This window comes from Nerophis lumbriciformis, linkage group LG13 (genome assembly GCF_033978685.3).
Source record: "Nerophis lumbriciformis linkage group LG13, RoL_Nlum_v2.1, whole genome shotgun sequence".
In the NCBI taxonomy this organism is placed as follows: Eukaryota; Metazoa; Chordata; class Actinopteri; order Syngnathiformes; family Syngnathidae; genus Nerophis; species Nerophis lumbriciformis.
Window position 1 is genome coordinate 43,410,421 of NC_084560.2, and position 19,846 is coordinate 43,430,266.

General features: G+C 41.5%; 1 protein-coding gene across 2 annotated transcripts in view; it reads left to right on the forward strand.

Moving 5' to 3' along the window:
* The window catches only part of fgf14 (fibroblast growth factor 14), a 366,219-nt gene that overhangs the window by 251,818 nt on the left and 94,555 nt on the right, over nt 1-19,846 (forward strand). For both annotated transcript variants that reach the window (XM_061970760.2, XM_061970761.2), the window contains exon 2: nt 13,043-13,153. In XM_061970760.2, the coding sequence (XP_061826744.2) occupies nt 13,043-13,153 (111 nt within the window). The remainder of the gene's footprint in view (nt 1-13,042; nt 13,154-19,846) is intronic.

Genomic DNA, 19,846 nt, shown 5'->3' on the forward strand with positions numbered 1-19,846 from the left:
TGGTCCTCACAACTACAGAAGTAAAATATTTTGTTTTTACTTTGTGTGTTTTGCATTCTGAAGTGAGGTTGCAACTCTCTACTCCCATCTAGTGGTAGATATACATTTTTTCCATCATTCTAGCTATAGTGGAAAGGGGGGCCCTCCCAATCTACTAACCAAACGTGGGTCCACACAAAGTAGGCAAGACATGTATGTGTGTGTGTGTGTGTGTGTGTGTGTTCTTGTATTTCTAGCCTTCTTGAGACATCAGCAAGGAAAAGTGCCGTCCATATGAGGACCCGTGAACAAGTTCGGAGGTCTCAAGAAGGTAGAGAAATACAAAAATATGTGTGTGTGTGTGTGTGTGTGTGTGTGTGTGTGTGTGTTCTTGTATTTCTACCGGTCTTGAGACATCAACAGGGAAAAGTACCTTCCATATGAGGACCCGTGAACAAGTTCGGAGGTCTCAAGAAGGTAGAGAAATACAAAAATATGTGTGTGTGTGTGTGTGTGTGTGTGTGTGTGTGTGTGTGTGTGTGTGTGTGTGTGTGTGTGTGTGTGTGTGTGTGTGTGTGTGTGTGTGTTCTTGTATTTCTACCGGTCTTGAGACATCAACAGGGAAAAGTACCTTCCATATGAGGACCCGTGAACAAGTTTGGAGGTCTCAAGAAGGTAAGAAATACAAAAATGTGTGTGTGTGTGTGTGTGTGTGTGTGTGTGCACTTGTCTCACCATCCTTGTGTGGACATACACTTGACAAACCGACCTTTTGACTTGTGAGGACATTTTCCTGGTCCTCACAACTACAGAAGTAAAATATTTTGTTTTTACTTTGTGTGTTTTGCATTCTGAAGTGAGGTTGCAACTCTCTACTCCCATCTAGTGGTAGATATACATTTTTTCCATCATTCTAGCTATAGTGGAAAGGGGGGCCCTCCCAATCTACTAACCAAACGTGGGTCCACACAAAGTAGGCAAGACATGTATGTGTGTGTGTGTGTGTGTGTGTGTGTTCTTGTATTTCTAGCCTTCTTGAGACATCAGCAAGGAAAAGTGCCGTCCATATGAGGACCCGTGAACAAGTTCGGAGGTCTCAAGAAGGTAGAGAAATACAAAAATATGTGTGTGTGTGTGTGTGTGTGTGTGTGTGTGTGTGTGTTCTTGTATTTCTACCGGTCTTGAGACATCAACAGGGAAAAGTACCTTCCATATGAGGACCCGTGAACAAGTTCGGAGGTCTCAAGAAGGTAGAGAAATACAAAAATATGTGTGTGTGTGTGTGTGTGTGTGTGTGTGTGTGTGTGTGTGTGTGTGTGTGAGTGTGTGTGTGTGTGTGTGTGTGTGTGTGTGTTCTTGTATTTCTACCGGTCTTGAGACATCAACAGGGAAAAGTACCTTCCATATGAGGACCCGTGAACAAGTTTGGAGGTCTCAAGAAGGTAAGAAATACAAAAATGTGTGTGTGTGTGTGTGTGTGTGTGTGTGTGCACTTGTCTCACCATCCTTGTGTGGACATACACTTGACAAACCAACCTTTCTGTGAGGACCTTTTGACTTGTGAGGACATTTTCCTGGTCCTCACAACTACAGAAGTAAAATATTTTGTTTTACTTTGTGTGTTTTGCATTCTGAAGTGAGGTTGCAACTCTCTACTCCCATCTAGTGGTAGATATACATTTTTTCCATCATTCTAGCTATAGTGGAAAGGGGGGCCCTCCCAATCTACTAACCAAACGTGGGTCCACACAAAGTAGGCAAGACATGTATGTGTGTGTGTGTGTGTGTGTGTGTGTGTGTGTGTGTGTGTGTGTGTGTGTGTGTGTGTGTTCTTGTATTTCTGGCCTTCTTGAGACATCAGCAAGGAAAAGTGCCGTCCATATGAGGACCCGTGAACAAGTTCGGAGGTCTCAAGAAGGTAGAGAAATACAAAAATATGTGTGTGTGTGTGTGTGTGTGTGTGTGTGTGTGTGTGTGTGTTCTTGTATTTCTACCGTTCTTGAGACATCAACAGGGAAAAGTACCTTCCATATGAGGACCCGTGAACAAGTTTGGAGGTCTCAAGAAGGTAAGAAATACAAAAATGTGTGTGCGTGTGTGTGTGTGTGTGTGTGTGTGCACTTGTCTCACCATCCTTGTGTGGACATACACTTGACAAACCAACCTTTCTGTGAGGACCTTTTGACTTGTGAGGACATTTTCCTGGTCCTCACAACTACAGAAGTAAAATATTTTGTTTTACTTTGTGTGTTTTGCATTCTGAAGTGAGGTTGCAACTCTCTACTCCCATCTAGTGGTAGATATACATTTTTTTCCATCATTCTAGCTATAGTGGAAAGGGGGGCCCTCCCAATCTACTAACCAAACATGGGTCCACACAAAGTAGGCAAGACATGTATGTGTGTGTGTGTGTGTGTGTGTGTGTGTGTGTGTGTGTGTGTGTGTGTGTGTGTGTGTGTGTGTGTGCACTTGTCTCACCATCCTTGTGTGGACATACACTTGACAAACCAACCTTTCTGTGAGGACCTTTTGACTTGTGAGGACATTTTCCTGGTCCTCACAACTACAGAAGTAAAATATTTTGTTTTACTTTGTGTGTTTTGCATTCTGAAGTGAGGTTGCAACTCTCTACTCCCATCTAGTGGTAGATATACATTTTTTCCATCATTCTAGCTATAGTGGAAAGGGGGGCCCTCCCAACCTACTAACCAAACGTGGGTCCACACAAAGTAGGCAAGACGTGTGTGTGTGTGTGTGTGTTACAAAGTTCAAGTACCCATGATTGTCACACACACACACTACGTGTGGCGAAATTATTCTCTGCCTTTGACCCATCGCCCTTGATCACCCCCTGGGAGGTGAGGGGAGCAGTGAGCAGCAGCGGTGGCTGCGCCCGGGAATCATTTTTTGGTGATTTAACCCCCCAATTCCAATTCTTGATGCTGAGTGCCGAGCAGGGAGGTAATGGGTCCCATTTTTTATAGTCTTTGGTATGACTCGGCCGGGGTTTGAACTCACAATGTGTGTTGGGTGTATGTGTGTGTGTGTGTGTGTGTGTGTGTGCGTGTGTGTGTGTGTGTGTGTGTGTGTATGTGTGTGTGTGTGTGTGTGTGTGTGTGTTCTTGTATTGCTACCCTTCTTGAGACATGAAGAAGTAAAAGTATCTTCCATATGAGGAGGTGTGAACAAGTGATGACATAAATCATGGTCCCAATAACATTGCATCTAATAGAGAATGTCTCATTTGCACCCGAAATCGATCAAAATGAGGGTGGTTCCAAAAAAGAGGGATTTTTCAAATTGACTGTGTGTCAACATATGAAATAACAAGTGTGTGTAAGAAATTGAAATGGCCCTTTGGACAAAATGTATTAAAAAAAAAAAATCTAATAAATATGTATATAGAGACATACTGTAATAACTTGAAATAAATAATGAAGATTAAAAAAAAATTACAAACAAAAAAATTTAAAATAAAAAAAGGAACTAAAAACAGTCTTTTTCTCACACTTATAAAATTGGGAACAATTTCTCATATTCTTTCTGCTTCTGCAATATTGCAATATTTTCTCGTAAAATAATTACTTTTTTTATGTAAAATTATTACTTTTTAATGCAAAATGGTGACATTTGTCTTCTAAAATTCTGACTTTTATCACAGTATCGCCAATTTTTTTGTTGTTCTTGTAAAATAGTGACATTTTTTGAGTAAAATCATGACTTTTGTCATCATTTTGCCAAGTAGAATTCCGATTGTTATTATAACATTGCCAACATTTTAAAGTTTTCTTATAAAATTGTGACTTTCGTGGAGTAAAATTACGACTCTTTTCATGAAATTGCCAAAAGTTGAAGCTCTTCTTGTAAAATTGCGACTGTTATTGAGTAAAATTCCAACTTTTAGAATAATACTGCACAAATGTTCAGTTTTTCTTGTCGAAATTTGACTCGCGTTGAGTAAAATTACGACTTTTTCTATAATACTGTTCTTGTAAAACTCCAACTCATTTTTCACAATGAGCTGTTTTACATTTGCATAGTATGTATATATTATTAATGTTGTAAATACAAATATTTATACATCTAGAAATACAAGACTGTGTGTGTGTGTGTGTGTGTGTGTGTGTGTGTGTGTGTGTGTTCATGTATTTCTACCCGATTCTTGAGACATCAAGGGGAAAAAAAAGTGCCTTCCATATGAGGTCCGGTGAACAAGTTAGGACCGAAATCATGGTCCCAATACGGAAAAACCATCCATCCATCCATTTTTCTACCGCTTGTCCCTTTCGGGGTGGCGGGGGAAAACCATTGCATCTAATAGAGAATGTCTCATTTGCACCCCTGCTGGTGAAATATATTAAAATTAGGCTGGTCCCAAATAAGTTGACGGTGCGTCGGTATTAAAAGTGCTCCCCCTCTGATCAACATATGAAATAACAAGTTTGTGTAAAAAAAATGTAACCATCCATACATCCATCTATCCATTTTTCTACCGCTTGTCCCTTTCGGAGTTTCGGGGGAAAACCATTGCATGTAATAGAGAATGTCTCATTTGCACCCCTGGTGGTGACATCTATCAAAATAAGGGTGGTCCCAAAAAAGTTGACTGTGTATCGGTATTAAAAGTGCTCCCCCTCTGGTCAACATATGAAATAACAAGTGTGTGAAAGAAATTGAAATGCGCCCCGTTTTGACAAAATGATTAATAATTAAAAAAAGAACTAAAAGGTTTTAAAAGTGCTCCCCCTCTGATCAACATATGAAATAACAAGTTTGTGTAAAAAAAAAAATGTAACCATCCATACATCCATCTATCCATTTTTCTACCGCTTGTCCCTTTCGGAGTTTCGGGGGAAAACCATTGCATGTAATAGAGAATGTCTCATTTGCACCCCTGCTGGTGACATTTATCAAAATAAGGGTGGTCCCAAAAAAGTTGACTGTGTATCGGTATTAAAAGTGCTCCCCCTCTGGTGAACATATGAAATAACAAGTGTGTGTAAGAAATTGAAATGCGCCCCGTTTTGACAAAATGATTAATAATTAAAAAAATAACTAATAATATATATATATATATATATATATATATATATATATATATATATATGTGTGTGTGTGTGTATGTATGTATGTAGAGACATACTTTAATAACGAAGTAAATAATGAAGATTAAAAACTAATTACAAAAAAAAAAGATTAATTTAAAGCTTACCTTTTGTATATTTGCATAGTATGTATATATTATTAATGTTGTAAATACAAATCTTTATATATCTAGAAAGGGTGGTCGTAAAGAGGTAGGCATTTTTCAGAGGTCTCAAGAAGGTAACCATTACAAGAATATGTTTGTGTGTGTGTGTGTGTGTGTGTGTGTTCTTGTATTTCTACCCTTCTTGAGACATCAACAAGTAAAAGTACCTTCCATATGAGGAGGTGTGAACAAGTGATGACATAAATCATGGTCCCAATAACATTGCATCTAATAGAGAATGTCTCATTTGCACCCCTGGTGGTGAAATCTGTCGAAATTAGGGTGGTCCCAAAAAGTTGACTGTGTGTCGGTTTTAAACGTGCTCCCCCTCTGGTCAACATATGAAATAACAAGTGTGTGTAAGAAATTGCCAAAATTAATAATAAAAAAAATAAATAAATAAAATATATATATATATATATATATATATATATATATATATATTTATATATATATATATATATATATATATATATATATATATATATATATATATATATATATATATATATATATATATATCCATCCATATCCATCTATCTTCTTCCGCTTATCCGAGGTCGGGTCGCGGGGGCAGCAGCCTAAGCAGGGAAGCCCAGATTTCCCTCTCCCCAGCCACTTCGTCCAGCTCCTCCCGGGGGATCCCAAGGCGTTCCCAGGCCAGCCGGGAGACATAGTCTTCCCAACGTGTCCTGGGTCTTCCCCGCGGCCTCCTACCGGTCGAACTTGACTGTGTATCGGTATTAAAAGTGCTCCCCCGTCTGGTCAACATATGAAATAACAAGTGTGTCTAAAAAAATTGAAGTGATCCCCCCTCTGGCCAACATATGTAATAACAAGTGTCTGTAAGAAATTTAACTAAATTGGTCCTAAAGAGGTAGGCATTTTTCAGAGGTTTCAAGAAGCTAATACATACAAGTGTGTGTGTGTGTGTGTGTGTGTGTGTTTGTGCTGTCATGTCTGTGTTATCATGTTTTGTTTTAGTCATGTTCGGTTTTGTTTTTGGACTTTTTGTGCACGTTTGTTTGTTTTGTCACCATAGCAACCATTAGTATCCACCTGTCACGTCACGCACCTGTTTCACGTTTTGAGTCACGCACCTGTTTTCACTAATCATGTCTGTAGTATTTAAGTTCATTGTTTTCAGTTTGTCTTTCTGGCGACATCCGGATTCATACCCCTGTCACACTCTGTCTACCTCTGCGCACTTCATAGTCTATGCCAAGTAAGTTTTTGTTTATTAATGCCACAGTTAGTGTTTTTGTTTCATTGTTCACAGTTTCTGCCTATGTGCAAGTTTTGTTTTCAATAGCCTAGTTTTGTACCTCCGCCATTGTGCGCGCTTTTCGTTTGTTCTTTTTTGATGTATTAAATAAAACATGCACTTACATTCGCGCCTCGCCCGAGCCAACTTTCCGTTGCCTTCCGGAAAAGCAAACACCCAGGACCAAGTCGTGACATGTGCGTGCGTGCGTCCATCCATCCATCCATCCATCCATTTTCTACCGCTTGTCCCTTTCGAGGTCGCGGGGTGTGTGTGTGTAATTTGGTGTTAATTTGGTGTAGCAAATTAAGGTTTGAGACCAGCCAAAATGAACGTATATAGAATGAGCGTATATAAAATGAGCTTATTATGACATCCACTGTTCAGTTTTGATATCTTGTTCAGTTATCATATTATCATTTGCAAGTATGACTTTAAGTTGCAATTACATTTCCTAGTTCAACACGTGTATGGTGTGTTTTTTTTTTGTTGGGCCCTAAAAAGTGTTAATACTGCAAGTATTGTACTCATTATGCACCAGCTGTTTGATTGCAACGTGCATCTTAGTTATAGTTTTCATGAACAAATTTGGAGGTGTTCAAAATCTCCGTGTAAAATCACGAATGCTAATCCGTAGCATGTCAATAGCAAAGCCAATGTATATTAGCATCAAGCTAGTGCATTTTTTTAGAAAAGTGGAGCTTTATTTATGTTGGAGTGTATTTTTGAGTCAATTGCTTTGTTGGCATTGAAAACTGCGACATTGCCTACAGGTAGTTTGGCTGAGTCCGCTCTCAGTGCTGCTGGAGTGATCTCCAAGTGCCAAAGGGCGGTCGAGGCGTGATGTCAGCTATGTCAAAAACTACCGGATTTGGCCTCCCTCCTTTGTTATGAAAAATACCTTTTAAATCATTTTAAAATGGTCCCAAAATATATATTTTTTTAATTTGCCATGTTGGTTGCTGTTTGACGGCCAAAGAAAGTAGTCATGTTTAAATTTCTTAATTAGCGTCTTGAGAAAATTTTGCAGTACGATGTGTCCCCTCATGATGCATTGACTTTATCACTGACTGTATAACGACTTTCCGGTAAATTCTGTGCTTAAGGAGCATGTGCGGTCAAAATAAAACGTGCGAATAATCTACGTGTACTAGAGATGCGCGGATAGGCAATTTATTTCATCCGCAACCGCGCCAGAAAGTCGTCAACCATCCGCCATCCACCCGATGTAACGTTTGATCAGAACTGCACCCGCCCGCCATCCGCCCGACCTAATATAGATGATGCAAGGCATTAGTGAGCCTGCCAACTACTCCGGTTTTCCCGTAATTCGTACGGTTTTCATCAACCTATTCCGGGTTTTTCATTAATTTAAAAAAAAAAAAAGGGGGAAAACTACGCGAATTGCACCTTGTGCAGACAAGATTTTTCGATCGGACACGGAGGAATTAGCGATGTAAAAGACCACGTTGGGACAAAAAAAACACAAGTCTAATGCCGTTGCTAGCGATACAAGTGGAAAACTTTCAACGTTTTTCGTCGCCCAAACAGATTCTTTGGATGTGATAAATGCCGAAGTTTTATTTACGGAGGCAATATTTGAGCATGGATTTCCAATCGCACTGGCTGATCACATGGGACAGTTAAATATTTGTAATGCAACCTTTAAAAATCATTACGCGGTGATCGCGGTCCCAAAAATAAACTTTTCTTGCATGATAATGTCCAGAAAAATTCGCTTTATATTACTATAGAGTCCTTTTAACGAATGAGTTTGATGGTTTATCACAAACCTTAAATGAAAGAAGTCCTTTGTTCTCCTGCACCATGGCCTTGCTTCGTGTTTGGTGCGCAAGCTTTATAACCTCACTGAGGTTATAAAGCTTTTGCCTGTTAAAGAAAGGAGACTGATCCAATGCAGCACAGACTTTCGCGTGCCACGCTGTCACGACCCAGACGCACACCAGTGCGCAATCATATGGGAGCCGCGCTGAGCGCACCTCCAAGCGCGTCTCGCTGCCGGCGACGGCCGGGTATATGGGCCCGACGCTCCAGCGCCAATCATTTTCAGGGCTAGTTGATTCGGCAGGTGGGTTGTTACACACTCCTTAGCGGGTTCCGACTTCCATGGCCACCGTCCTGCTGTCTATATCAACCAGGGTGAGCCCCACCCCTTTCGTGAGCGCACTGCGCGCGGAGTGACCCCTGTTACGCGCCCCCGGCAACAGGGGTGGCGGGCAGGTAAGCTGCGCGGGCGGAGCGCGCGGAGTGACCCCTGTTACGAGCCCCCGGCCACGGGGGTGGCGGGCAGGTAAGCTGCTTACCTGCTGCGCGTGACGCCGGCCGCGGCGAAGGCGGACGAGGCGGGGTGTCGGTGCGGTGGGCGCGGTAGTGACCTTGGATGTGCGTCGGGCCCTTCTCGCGGATCGCCTCAGCTACGGCTCCCGGTGGGGCCCTCTCGGGGGAAGGGGCCTCGGTCCCGGACCCCGGCGAGGCGTCCCTTCTCCGCTCCGTAAAAGTGTCCATCTCTTTTCTTTTTTTTTCTTCTGTTGTGGCATATGCTGCAGGTGCCTGCTCGTTTTTCGTATGTGGGTAACAACATTTAACTATGTATATATATTTCCCAATTGGTTTAACTGCCACCCGCAAAAAAAAAAAAAAACTAAATAAATAAATAAATATATCTAATTAATCCACCCGACCCGACCCGCGCGCGGATAAAATCTTATTTTTTTTAATTTCATCCGCCCGATCCACGGATAATCCGCGGACTCCGCGGTTGTGTCCGCAAACCGCGCATCTCTAACGTGTACACATGGTTAATGTTGAAAACATTTTTGTGATGAGTCACATGCGCTAATGTGCTAACTCTCACTGCCCTCATTATTAAATATTGCACCACTGATCTTCCTCAGATTTAACATAAAGCTATAAAATGTGGATGCTTTGATCCGATAGCTTAGCATGATTACATTTGATTGGCTTTTAGTATTTTCAATGCAAAAAATGTACCAAAGTAGCCCTTATCAGATTATTGATTATGTTCAAATTGCATTTGATTGGCACCTCTCGGCTGCATTCATTCAGCATGTGCGTGTGTTTAGTCCAATTCCGCTAAAAAGTGACTCATCTCTTGCCCACGAGTCCTTGTCTCGCCTCTTTTCACTTGAAGGACGACGCCGGAAGATATTTTTATTTCATCTTTACTGAAATGAATCTGGGTGTTTTGATAGCACCCTGATTTTTAATTTATTTTGTATTTTTTTGGCATTGGTGGAGGATTAGTTTTAAATCCGATTTCGTCTGTAAGTGACAGGATGAACGGACCGGCTATATCTGTAAATCTCAATTAGGGCCGTAGATTATGTTGCGTCGGACCAGTTCTTCCTCCAAGGGAATCTAAGTTACTGGTCAATCCCAAGTTCTTTCGATGACATATATGCTGAATAAGAAGGACCATCAAGACAGAATTGGAATATTTTCATGTTTTACTAAAGCTTTAGGAGTTCAACTTAACCAAAACATTCATATCGGCTACTCTAAGGGGACGGCGTGGCGCAGTGGAAGAATGGCCGTGCACGACCCGAGGGTCCCTGGTTCAATCCCCACCTAGTACCAACCTCATCATGTCCGTTGTGTCCTGAGCAAGACACTTCACCCTTGCTCCTGATGGGTGCTGGTTAGCGCCTTGCATGGCAGCTCCCTCCATCAGTGTGTGAATGTGTGTGTGAATGGGTGAATGTGGAAGTAGTGTCAAAGCGCTTTGAGTACCTTGAAGGTAGAAAAACGCTATACAAGTACAACCCATTTATCATTTATTTATCATTTACTCTAGTTGATCTGGCATTCCAGGGGAAAACCCAACTTCTTTTCACACAAAGAAAACCCCCATCTCCCCCTCGCATCACTGATAAGAAACCAGTGGGGGAGGTCTTCACATTCCAAAGGTGAAGACACTAACCAGGCATCTGAAATGTCTGAAGAAACCGGTAGAAGGAACAAAGGAAAAGTACTATCCGATCTAAACATGGCTATGTAAAAAGAAAGAACTCTTAAACATATATGCATCCTTCCACAATTACTAGATTATCGATTATCTTTTGTGTTATGGGTTTGTACAGGGGAAGAAGACGGCACAGTCGTTTAACTCTATATTTATTTATATATACACACAATATATATATATATATATATATATAAATAAATGAAGTGTGTAAATAACCCAAAAATGTGTATGGTGTGCGACTATGTGTCGGAATTAAATGTCGAGTGTTACCAGTAGTGTTGAGCGAGGGGCAAGGCTGGCTCGGGGTCCTTGAGCAGGAAGGTAGTCGGGGGCAATAGAGAGGCGTCAAAGTCCGTGTCCAGGCGGGACTTCGAGATCGAAAAGGTGCAGTCAGAGAACCAGAGGGGAACACAGGGAGACGAGACACACAGCTCGTAACGCGGGTCCCTGAGGTAGACTGCTGGAAGACGACGAGGGGGACACGAGGGGGTGAAACACAGAGAGAGAGTATGCACATAGCTAGTAAAATATCGGCTTACTGTACAGGAACAGGTAGCTACGTTCTGGCCCGGGATAGCAGGTTGCTCTGGCTTAAGAAGGCGGGTCCTCTCATCAGCGACAGGTGCGTTAATCGCTGATGATTGAATGCAGCTGCTTGCTGCAGCCGGAGTGGTGCGGAGTTGAATGCGCGCTGAGGTGCGCCCGGGCCGTGACATTATGGCACTAAATGATTCTCACAAGTCCTTCCTATAGGGTACAGGCATATTCTCAGTAGTACCTGATATTTATATATTTATGAATAAAGACCCTACTACCAAAAGTCCCCCTGTTTGAAACCATGTCTCTATAATCCCAGATAGTTCTTATACAATAGGTAAGGTTGTATTTTTGCCTCATTCTTGTGAGAATCCTACGCGTGACTGAAGCATTAGGGAGCGGGGGTTGGTTAATTTAGCCAGAATTAGCTGCAGTGTGCTCAAACAACCACCAGGTGGCATCTGTGAGTACATACTAATGTATCATCTTTGTCTTTTCTGGAACTATCGGGTCGGTGGTGCGTTCTTCACTCACTTTAAGTGAGGCAAAAAACTAACCCAGACCTACTTATTGTAGTGATGTCGCAAGCTGGGACAACGCCATTCCTTCATTCCGGATCCGGGCCGGGACTTATCTCGCAAAGACCCGCTCACCTTAGCTCCTCTCAGAGGAAGGTCCCAGATTGTCCCGTTGTCGTCACACCACACTTCGGCGCAAAGTGCCGGAGGCAGTACAAAGACAAGGGGAGAAAAGCCTTTTCTATGCCCTCTGTGGCCATGTTCCCTACATTTTTATTTTTTTTTACTCTTACATGCACACACAGAGTTCAGGTGATTGTATTCTTCTCCCTGGGGCTTTCGAGGAAGTCGTTGTAATGTCGATGCTTTGTGCTCATGGAGAAACCATACAAGTGCAGCTCCAAGCACTATCCAACAATATAGATATTAGAGATGCGCGGTTTGCGGACACAACCGTGGAGTCCGCGGATTATCCGCGGGTCGGGCGGTTGAAATTAAAAAAAAATTAGATTTTATCCGCGGGTCGGGTCGGGCGGTTGAAATAAAAAATAAAAAAATTTAAATAGATTCAGGCGGGTGGCAGTTAAACCAATTGGGAAATATATATACATAGTTAAATGTTGTTACCCACATACGAAAAACGAGCAGGCTCCTGCAGCATATGCCACAACAGAAGAAGAAAAGAAAAAAAGGGATGGCAACGCCGGCAGCAAACGTGGTACGCGACAAACTAAAAAAGGGAATACTAAAGACCAGGGGAAAGAAAGGCCAGAAAAGTTCAGCGTGGACTCGTTTTTATGAGGTTGTAAATCAGGATGATAGTAATGCTGGCTACGTGATTTGCAAAAGCTGCGACGCTGTTTATGTCTACGACAGTCACAAAACCGGGACATCTAACATGGTGCATCACATTTGTGCAAAACCCCGAACCTCCACAAACACCCTGAGCATGAGCAGTTTCGTCCGCCGTGATCCCAGAAGAGTGCCACAGGATGTTAAAACAAGATAGAACGCAGCTGCCTGCAGCAGTTTGAGTGGCGCGAGCGCGCTTGGAGGCCGGTGCGCTCTGCGCGGCTCCCAGATGATTGCGCATTGGTGTGCGTCTGGGCCGTGACTGCGTGGCACGCATTGAATGTCTCTGCTGCATTGGATCAGTCTCCTTTCTTTAACAGGCAAAAGCTTTATAACCTCACTAATGCCTTGCATCGTCTATATTAGATATATAACAACGGGCGGGTGCGGTTTTGATTAAATGTTAGTTCGGGTGAATGGCGGATGGTTGACGACTTTTGTGATGCGGTTGCGGATGAAATAATTGCCTATCCGCGCATCTCTAATAGATATGGTCATTCCCCTTTGGTGCAGTACGTAAAGCCACCAGAGAGGTCGCTGTTGAGCTCAGAATGTCCACAGATCTTCACAGGACTTCCTGTATGGAAACTCTTTTTTCATTCTAATCTTTTACTCTTTTTTGTGCCCCCTTGCAGATCCCCAGCTCAAGGGTATAGTGACCAGGTTATATTGCAGACAGGGATACTACTTGCAAATGAATCCCGATGGCTCTCTTGATGGCACCAAGGATGACAGCAGTAATTCCTGTAAGTCTTCTCCTATTTTGTTATAAAACTTCATCAACTGCGCCAATTTGTTGCTAGGCAGATTTTCCCAGGGCACGGCCATCGGTGCCCCATAAACCAATGACATATGCCAGACACACAAATGCATACTTGCCAACCTTGAAACCTCCGATTTCGGGAGGCGGGGGGTGTGGTCAGGGGTGGGGCGGGGCGTGGTTGGGGGCGTGGTTAAGAGGGGAGGAGTATATTGACAGCTAGAATTCACCAAGTGAAGTATTTCATACATATATATATATATATATATATATATACATCCTGAAAATATGCAAACAAAACTGTGTTTAGAAAATTGATACTTCAAACTTGCATAAATAAATCTTAAGGAATCTAACATAACTTGGCTTCTGAGAGCTTCAAAATGTAATGAATAAAATGCTAAAGTTGTTGATAAACAAGCAATTATTTTAATAATTAAATATGGTCATTTTAAATGAATTATTATGATCATTTAAAATTAATTATTTCAGATATGTTTATTTTAATGTATAATTCTATGGCTGGATGTAATAAGGAGTCAGAAAAAATACAAATGAAAATACAATAAATTTTGATGTTTTTAGCAAAATATAGTAAAAATGTATTTCGTTTTTGTTTTTTTTAATTAGTAAATATATTTATTTTTAGGTAAGATAAACATAATAATACATGGAGCTGGAGGGGGCGTGGCCTCCAGCTCCGGCTGAAAATCGGGAGATTTTGGGGAGAATATTTGTCCCGGGAGGTTTTCGGGAGAGGCGCTGAATTTCGGGAGTCTCCCGGAAAATTCGGGAGGGTTGGCAAGTATGCACAAATGTAGGTGTTTAAATGGCAGTATTTACCTATTTTGTTCTGCCACTTGTTGCTAGGCAGAATTCACAAAGGGCAACATATTTTGTACCCCATTGGGTTTTTAGCCCTTTAGACCTCAAAGCCCAACTTTTCCATTACAGACGGGCCCCGGGGCCCACTCAAATATTACCATTGACCTAGTAAATATTACTCCTGATATTTTATTTATTTTGTATTTTTTTGGCATTGGTGGAGGATTAGTTTTAAATCCGATTTCGTCTGCAAGTGACGGGATGAACGGACGGGCTATATCTGTAAATCTCAATTAGATTATGTTGCGTCGGACCAGTTCTTCCTCCAGGGGAATCCAAGTTACTGGTCAATCCCAAGTTCTTTCGATGACATATATGCTGAGTAAGAAGGACCATCAAGACAGAATTGGAATATTTTCAAGTTTTACTAAAGCTTTAGGAGTTCAACTTAACCAATACATTCATATCGGCTACTCTAGTTGATCTGGCATTCCAGGGGAAAAACCAAACTTCTTTTCACACAAAGAAAACCCCCATCTCCCCAGACGGGCCCCGGGGGCCACTCAAATATTACCATTGACCTAGTAAATATTACTCTTGATATTAATCGTATTTAACAATTATATCTAACCTACTTACAGTTTACAACCTTCTTAAATGTTACGAAAGTGTGTGTTAATCACAAAGATTATGATCAAGTTTACAGTAGGTCAGGCTGATGAATTAAATCAGTGTTTTTCAACCACAGTCTGGTGTGCCGTGGGAGATAATCTAATTTCACCTATTTGGGTCAAAAATATTTTTTGCAAACCAGTAATTATAGTCTGCAAATGATGTGTCGTTGTTGAGTGTCGTTGCTGTCTAGAGGTCGGCAGAGTAACCGTGTAATACTCTTCCATGTCAGTAGGTGGCAGCCGGTAGCTAATTGCTTTGTAGATGTCAGAAACAGCGGGAGGTAGTGTGCAGGTAAAAAGGTGTCTAATGCTTAAACCAAAAATAAACAAAAGCTGAGTGCCCCTAAGAAAAGGCATTGAAGCTTAGGTAAGGCTACGCAGAATGAAACAAAAACTGAACCGGCTACAAAGTAAACAAAAACAGAATGCTGGACGACAGCAAAGACTTACTGTGGAGCAAAGGCGGCGTCCACAAAGTACATCCGAACATGACATGACAGTCAACTATGTCCCCACAAAGAAGGATAAAAACAACTGAAATATTCTTGACTGCTAAAACAAAGTAGATGCGGGAAATATCGCTCAAAGGAAGACATGAAACTGCTACAGGAAAAGACCAAAAAAAAGGGAAAAAGCCACCAAAATAGGAGCGCAAGACAAGAACCAAAACACTACACACAGGAAAACAGCAAAAAATGGCTCAAAAAAGGTGGAAAAACACTGAATTAAATAGTGCAAAAGAAGGGACTCATAAAAACTGATGAAAAATAGAACTACTACATACAATTAGGCATTGCTAACATATATACATTCTAATTAAATCAACAGTAAACAATAATAATATATATGTTTCTTTAATGAAATTAAAATGCAAATGAAAATACAGTTTCACTACTTTAGTCATAATTTTTGCACTTAAAGACACTTCTCTAAGACTTTCGCTCCAGACTTCCTCTGTTTGTTTCATATTGACATTTTTGCCACAAGTGGTGGAAAAGTGTATTAAACCACCGAGAAGCACAGGTTTTTTGGCGGCTCTCTAGGGGGCGCTCGTCGCCCAACATTTGGTCCCGCCCCTATGGTTAAGAAACACTGCCATAGGCCAAAAAACACTTTGATGCCCGTCATTCCCACTAGGATGTTGAGCTGACAATGCAGGAAAGAGCACATGTTTGTTGTGTGGTCACTTGTTGCTAGGCAGGATTCAGGAAGTGCCAAAATAATTTGTGCTCCATTAGCCAATGAAAAACTGTTCTATGCCGTCCACACCCACTAGACTGTTTTTTTTTTTATACAACGTTTACTTTATTGTGAGGTAGCTTTTGTGCAGAAGAAAATAATGTATATTACAGTTTGGCCACTTGTTGCTAGGCAGAATTCATAAAGGGCAAAGTTTTTTGTGCCCCGTCTCTAAATGAAAAAAAAATGTCAATGCCCTCTATGTCCATAAGGAGTAATACAGAGCTGACAGCTCATGAACAGGACCGGTGTACAATTAGGCCACTTGTTGCTAGGCAGATTTCATGAAGGGCAAAATCATTTGTGCCCCATCTCTTAATGAAAACATTTTTCTATGCCCTCCATGTCCACTAGGAGTAATACAGAGCTGACAGCTCATGAACAGGACCGGTGTACAATTAGGCCACTTGTTGCTAGGCAGAATTCATGAAGGGCAAAATCATTTGTGCCCCATCCCTAAATGAAAAACAAAATTCAATGCCCTCTATGTCCATTAGGAGTAATACAGAGCTGACCGCTCATGGACAGGACCTGTTTACAGTTTGGCCACTTGTTGCTAGGCAGAATTCATGAAGGGCAAAATAATTTGTGCCCTGTCTCTAAATGAAGAAAATGTTCCATACCCTTTATGTCAATTAGGAGTAATACAGACCCGACAGCTCATGAATAGGACCTGTTCACAATTCGGCCACTTGTTGCTAGGCAGAATTCATGAAGGGCGAAATAATTTGTATTGTGCCCCATCTCTAAATGCAAAACATGTTCAATGCCCTTTATGTCCATTAGGAGTAATACAGAGCTGACAACTCATGGACAGGACCGGATTACAATTAGGCCACTTGTTGCTAGGCAGAATTCATGAAGTGCAAAATCATTTGTGCCCCATCTCTAAATTAAAAAAAAAATTCAATGCCCTTTATGTCCATTAGGAGTAATACAGAGCTGACCGCTCATGAACAGGACCTGTTTACAATTAGGCCACTTGTTGCTAGGCAGAATTCATGAAGGGCAAAATAATTTGTGCCCCAGCTCTAAATGCAAAAACATGTTCAATGCCCTATATGTCCATTAGGAGTAATACAGAGCTGACCGCTCATGGACAGGACCTGTTTACAGTTTGGTCACTTGTTACTAGGCAGAATTCATGAAGGGCAAAATAATTTGTGCCCTGTCTCTAAACGAAGAAAATGTTCTATGCCCTTTATGTCAATTAGGAGTAATACAGACCCGACAGCTCATGAAAAGGACCTGTTTACAATTTGGCCACTTGTTGCTAGGCAGAATTCATGAAGGGCGAAATAAGTTGTATTGTGCCCCATCTCTAAATGCAAAAACATGTTCAATGCCCTTTATGTCCATTAGGAGTAATACAGAGCTGACAACTCATGGACAGGACCTGTTTACAATTAGGCCATTTGTTGCTAGGCAGAATTCATGAAGGGCAAAATCATTTGTGCCCCATCTCTAAATTCAAAAACATGTTCAATGCCCGTTATGTCCACTAGGAGTAATACAGCCCTGACAGCTCATGAACAGGACCTGTTTACAATTTGGCCACTTGTTGCTAGGCAGAATTCATGAAGGGCAAAATCATTTGTGCCCCGTCTCTAATGAAAAACATGTTCAATGCCCTTTATGTACATTGAGAGTAATACAGACCCGACAGCTCATGAACAGGACCTGTTTACAATTTGGGCACTTGTTGCTAGGCAGAATTCATGAAGGGCAAAATAATTTGTGCCCCAGCTCTAAATGCAAAAACATGTTCAATGCCCTCTATGTCCATTAGGGGTAATACAGAGCTGACAGCTCATGGACAGGACCTGTTTACATTTTGGCCACTTGTTGCTAGGCAGAATTCATGAAGGGCAAAATCATTTGTGCCCCATCCCTAAATGAAAAACAAAATTCAATGCCCTCTTTGTCAATTAGGAGTAATACAGACCCGACAGCTCATGAATAGGACCTGTTTACAATTAGGCCACTTGATGCGAAGCAGAATTCATGAAGGGCAAAATCATTTGTGCCCCAGCTCTAAATGAAAAAAAATATTCAATGCCCTCTATGTCAATTAGGAGTAATACAGACCCGACAGCTCATGAACAGGACCTGTTTACAATTAGTCCACTTGATGCGTAGCAGAATTCATGAAGGGCAAAATCATTTGTGCCCCATCTCTAAATTAAAACAAAATTCAATGCCCTTTATGTCCATTAGTAGTAATACAGAGCTGACCGCTCATGAACAGGACCTGTTTACAATTAGGCCACTTGTTGCTAGGCAGAATTCATGAAGGGCAAAATCATTTGTGCCCCAGCTCTAAATGAAAAAAAATATTCAATGCCCTCTATGTCAATTAGGAGTAATACAGACCCGACAGCTCATGGACAGGACCTGTTTACAATTTGGCCACTTGTTGCTAGGCAGAATTCATGAAGGGCAAAATCATTTGTGCCCCATCTCTAAATGCAAAAACACGTTCAATGCCCTCTATGTTAATTAGGTGTAATACAGAGTTGACAACTCATGGACAGGACCTGTTTACAATTTGGCCACTTGTTGCTAGGCAGAATTCATGAAGGGCAAAATAATTTGTGCCCCAGCTCTAAATGCAAAAACATGTTCAATGCCCTTTATGTCCATTAGGAGTAATACAGAACTGACAGCTCATGAACAGGATCTGTTTACAGTTTGGCCACTTGTTGCTAGGCAGAATTCATGAAGGGCATAATCATTTGTGCCCCATCTCTAAATGCAAAAACTTGTTCAATGCCCTTTACTAGGAGTAATACAGACCCGACAGCTCATGAACAGGACCTGTTTACAATTAGGCCACTTGTTACTAGGCAGAATTCATGAAGGGCAAAATCATTTGTGCCCCATCTCTTAATGAAAAAAATGTTCTATGCCCTCCATGTCCACTAGGAGTAATACAGAGCTGACAGCTCATGAACAGGACCTGTTTACAATTTGGCCACTTGTTGCTAGGCAGAATTCATGAAGGGCAAAATCATTTGTGCCCCATCTCTTAATGAAAAAAATGTTCTATGCCCTCCATGTCCACTAGGAGTAATACAGAGCTGACAGCTCATGAACAGGACCGGTGTACAATTAGGCCACTTGTTGCTAGGCAGAATTCATGAAGGGCAAAATCATTTGTGCCCCATCCCTAAATGAAAAATAAAATTCAATGCCCTCTATGTCCATTAGGAGTAATACAGAGCCGACCGCTCATGAACAGGACCTGTTTACAGTTTGGTCACTTGTTACGAGGCAGAATTCATGAAGGGCAAAATAATTTGTGCCCCGTCTCTAAATGAAGAAAATGTTCTATGCCCTTTTTGTCCACTAGGAGTAATACAGACCCGACAGCTCATGGATAGGACTTATTTACAATTTGGCCACTTGTTGCTAGGCAGAATTCATGAAGGGCGAAATAAGTTGTATTGTGCCCCATCTCTAAATGCAAAAACATGTTCAATGCCCTTTATGTCCATTAGGAGTAATACAGACCTGACAACTCATGGACAGGACCTGTTTACAATTAGGCCACTTGTTGCTAGGCAGAATTCATGAAGGGCAAAATCATTTGTGCCCCATTTCTAAATTCAAAAACATGTTCAATGCCCATTATGTCCACTAGGAGTAATACAGCTCCGACAGCTCATGAACAGGACCTGTTTACAATTAGGCCACTTGTTGCTAGGCAGAATCCATGAAGGGCAAAATCATTTGTGCCCCGTCTCTAATGAAAAAAATGTTCTATGCCCTCTATGTCCATCAGGAGTAATACAGACCCGACAGCTCATGAACAGGACCTGTTTACAATTAGGCCACTTGTTGCTAGGCAGAATTCATGAAGGGCAAAATCATTTGTGCCCCATCTCTAAATGCAAAAACACGTTCAATACCCTCTATGTTAATTAGGTGTAATACAGAGT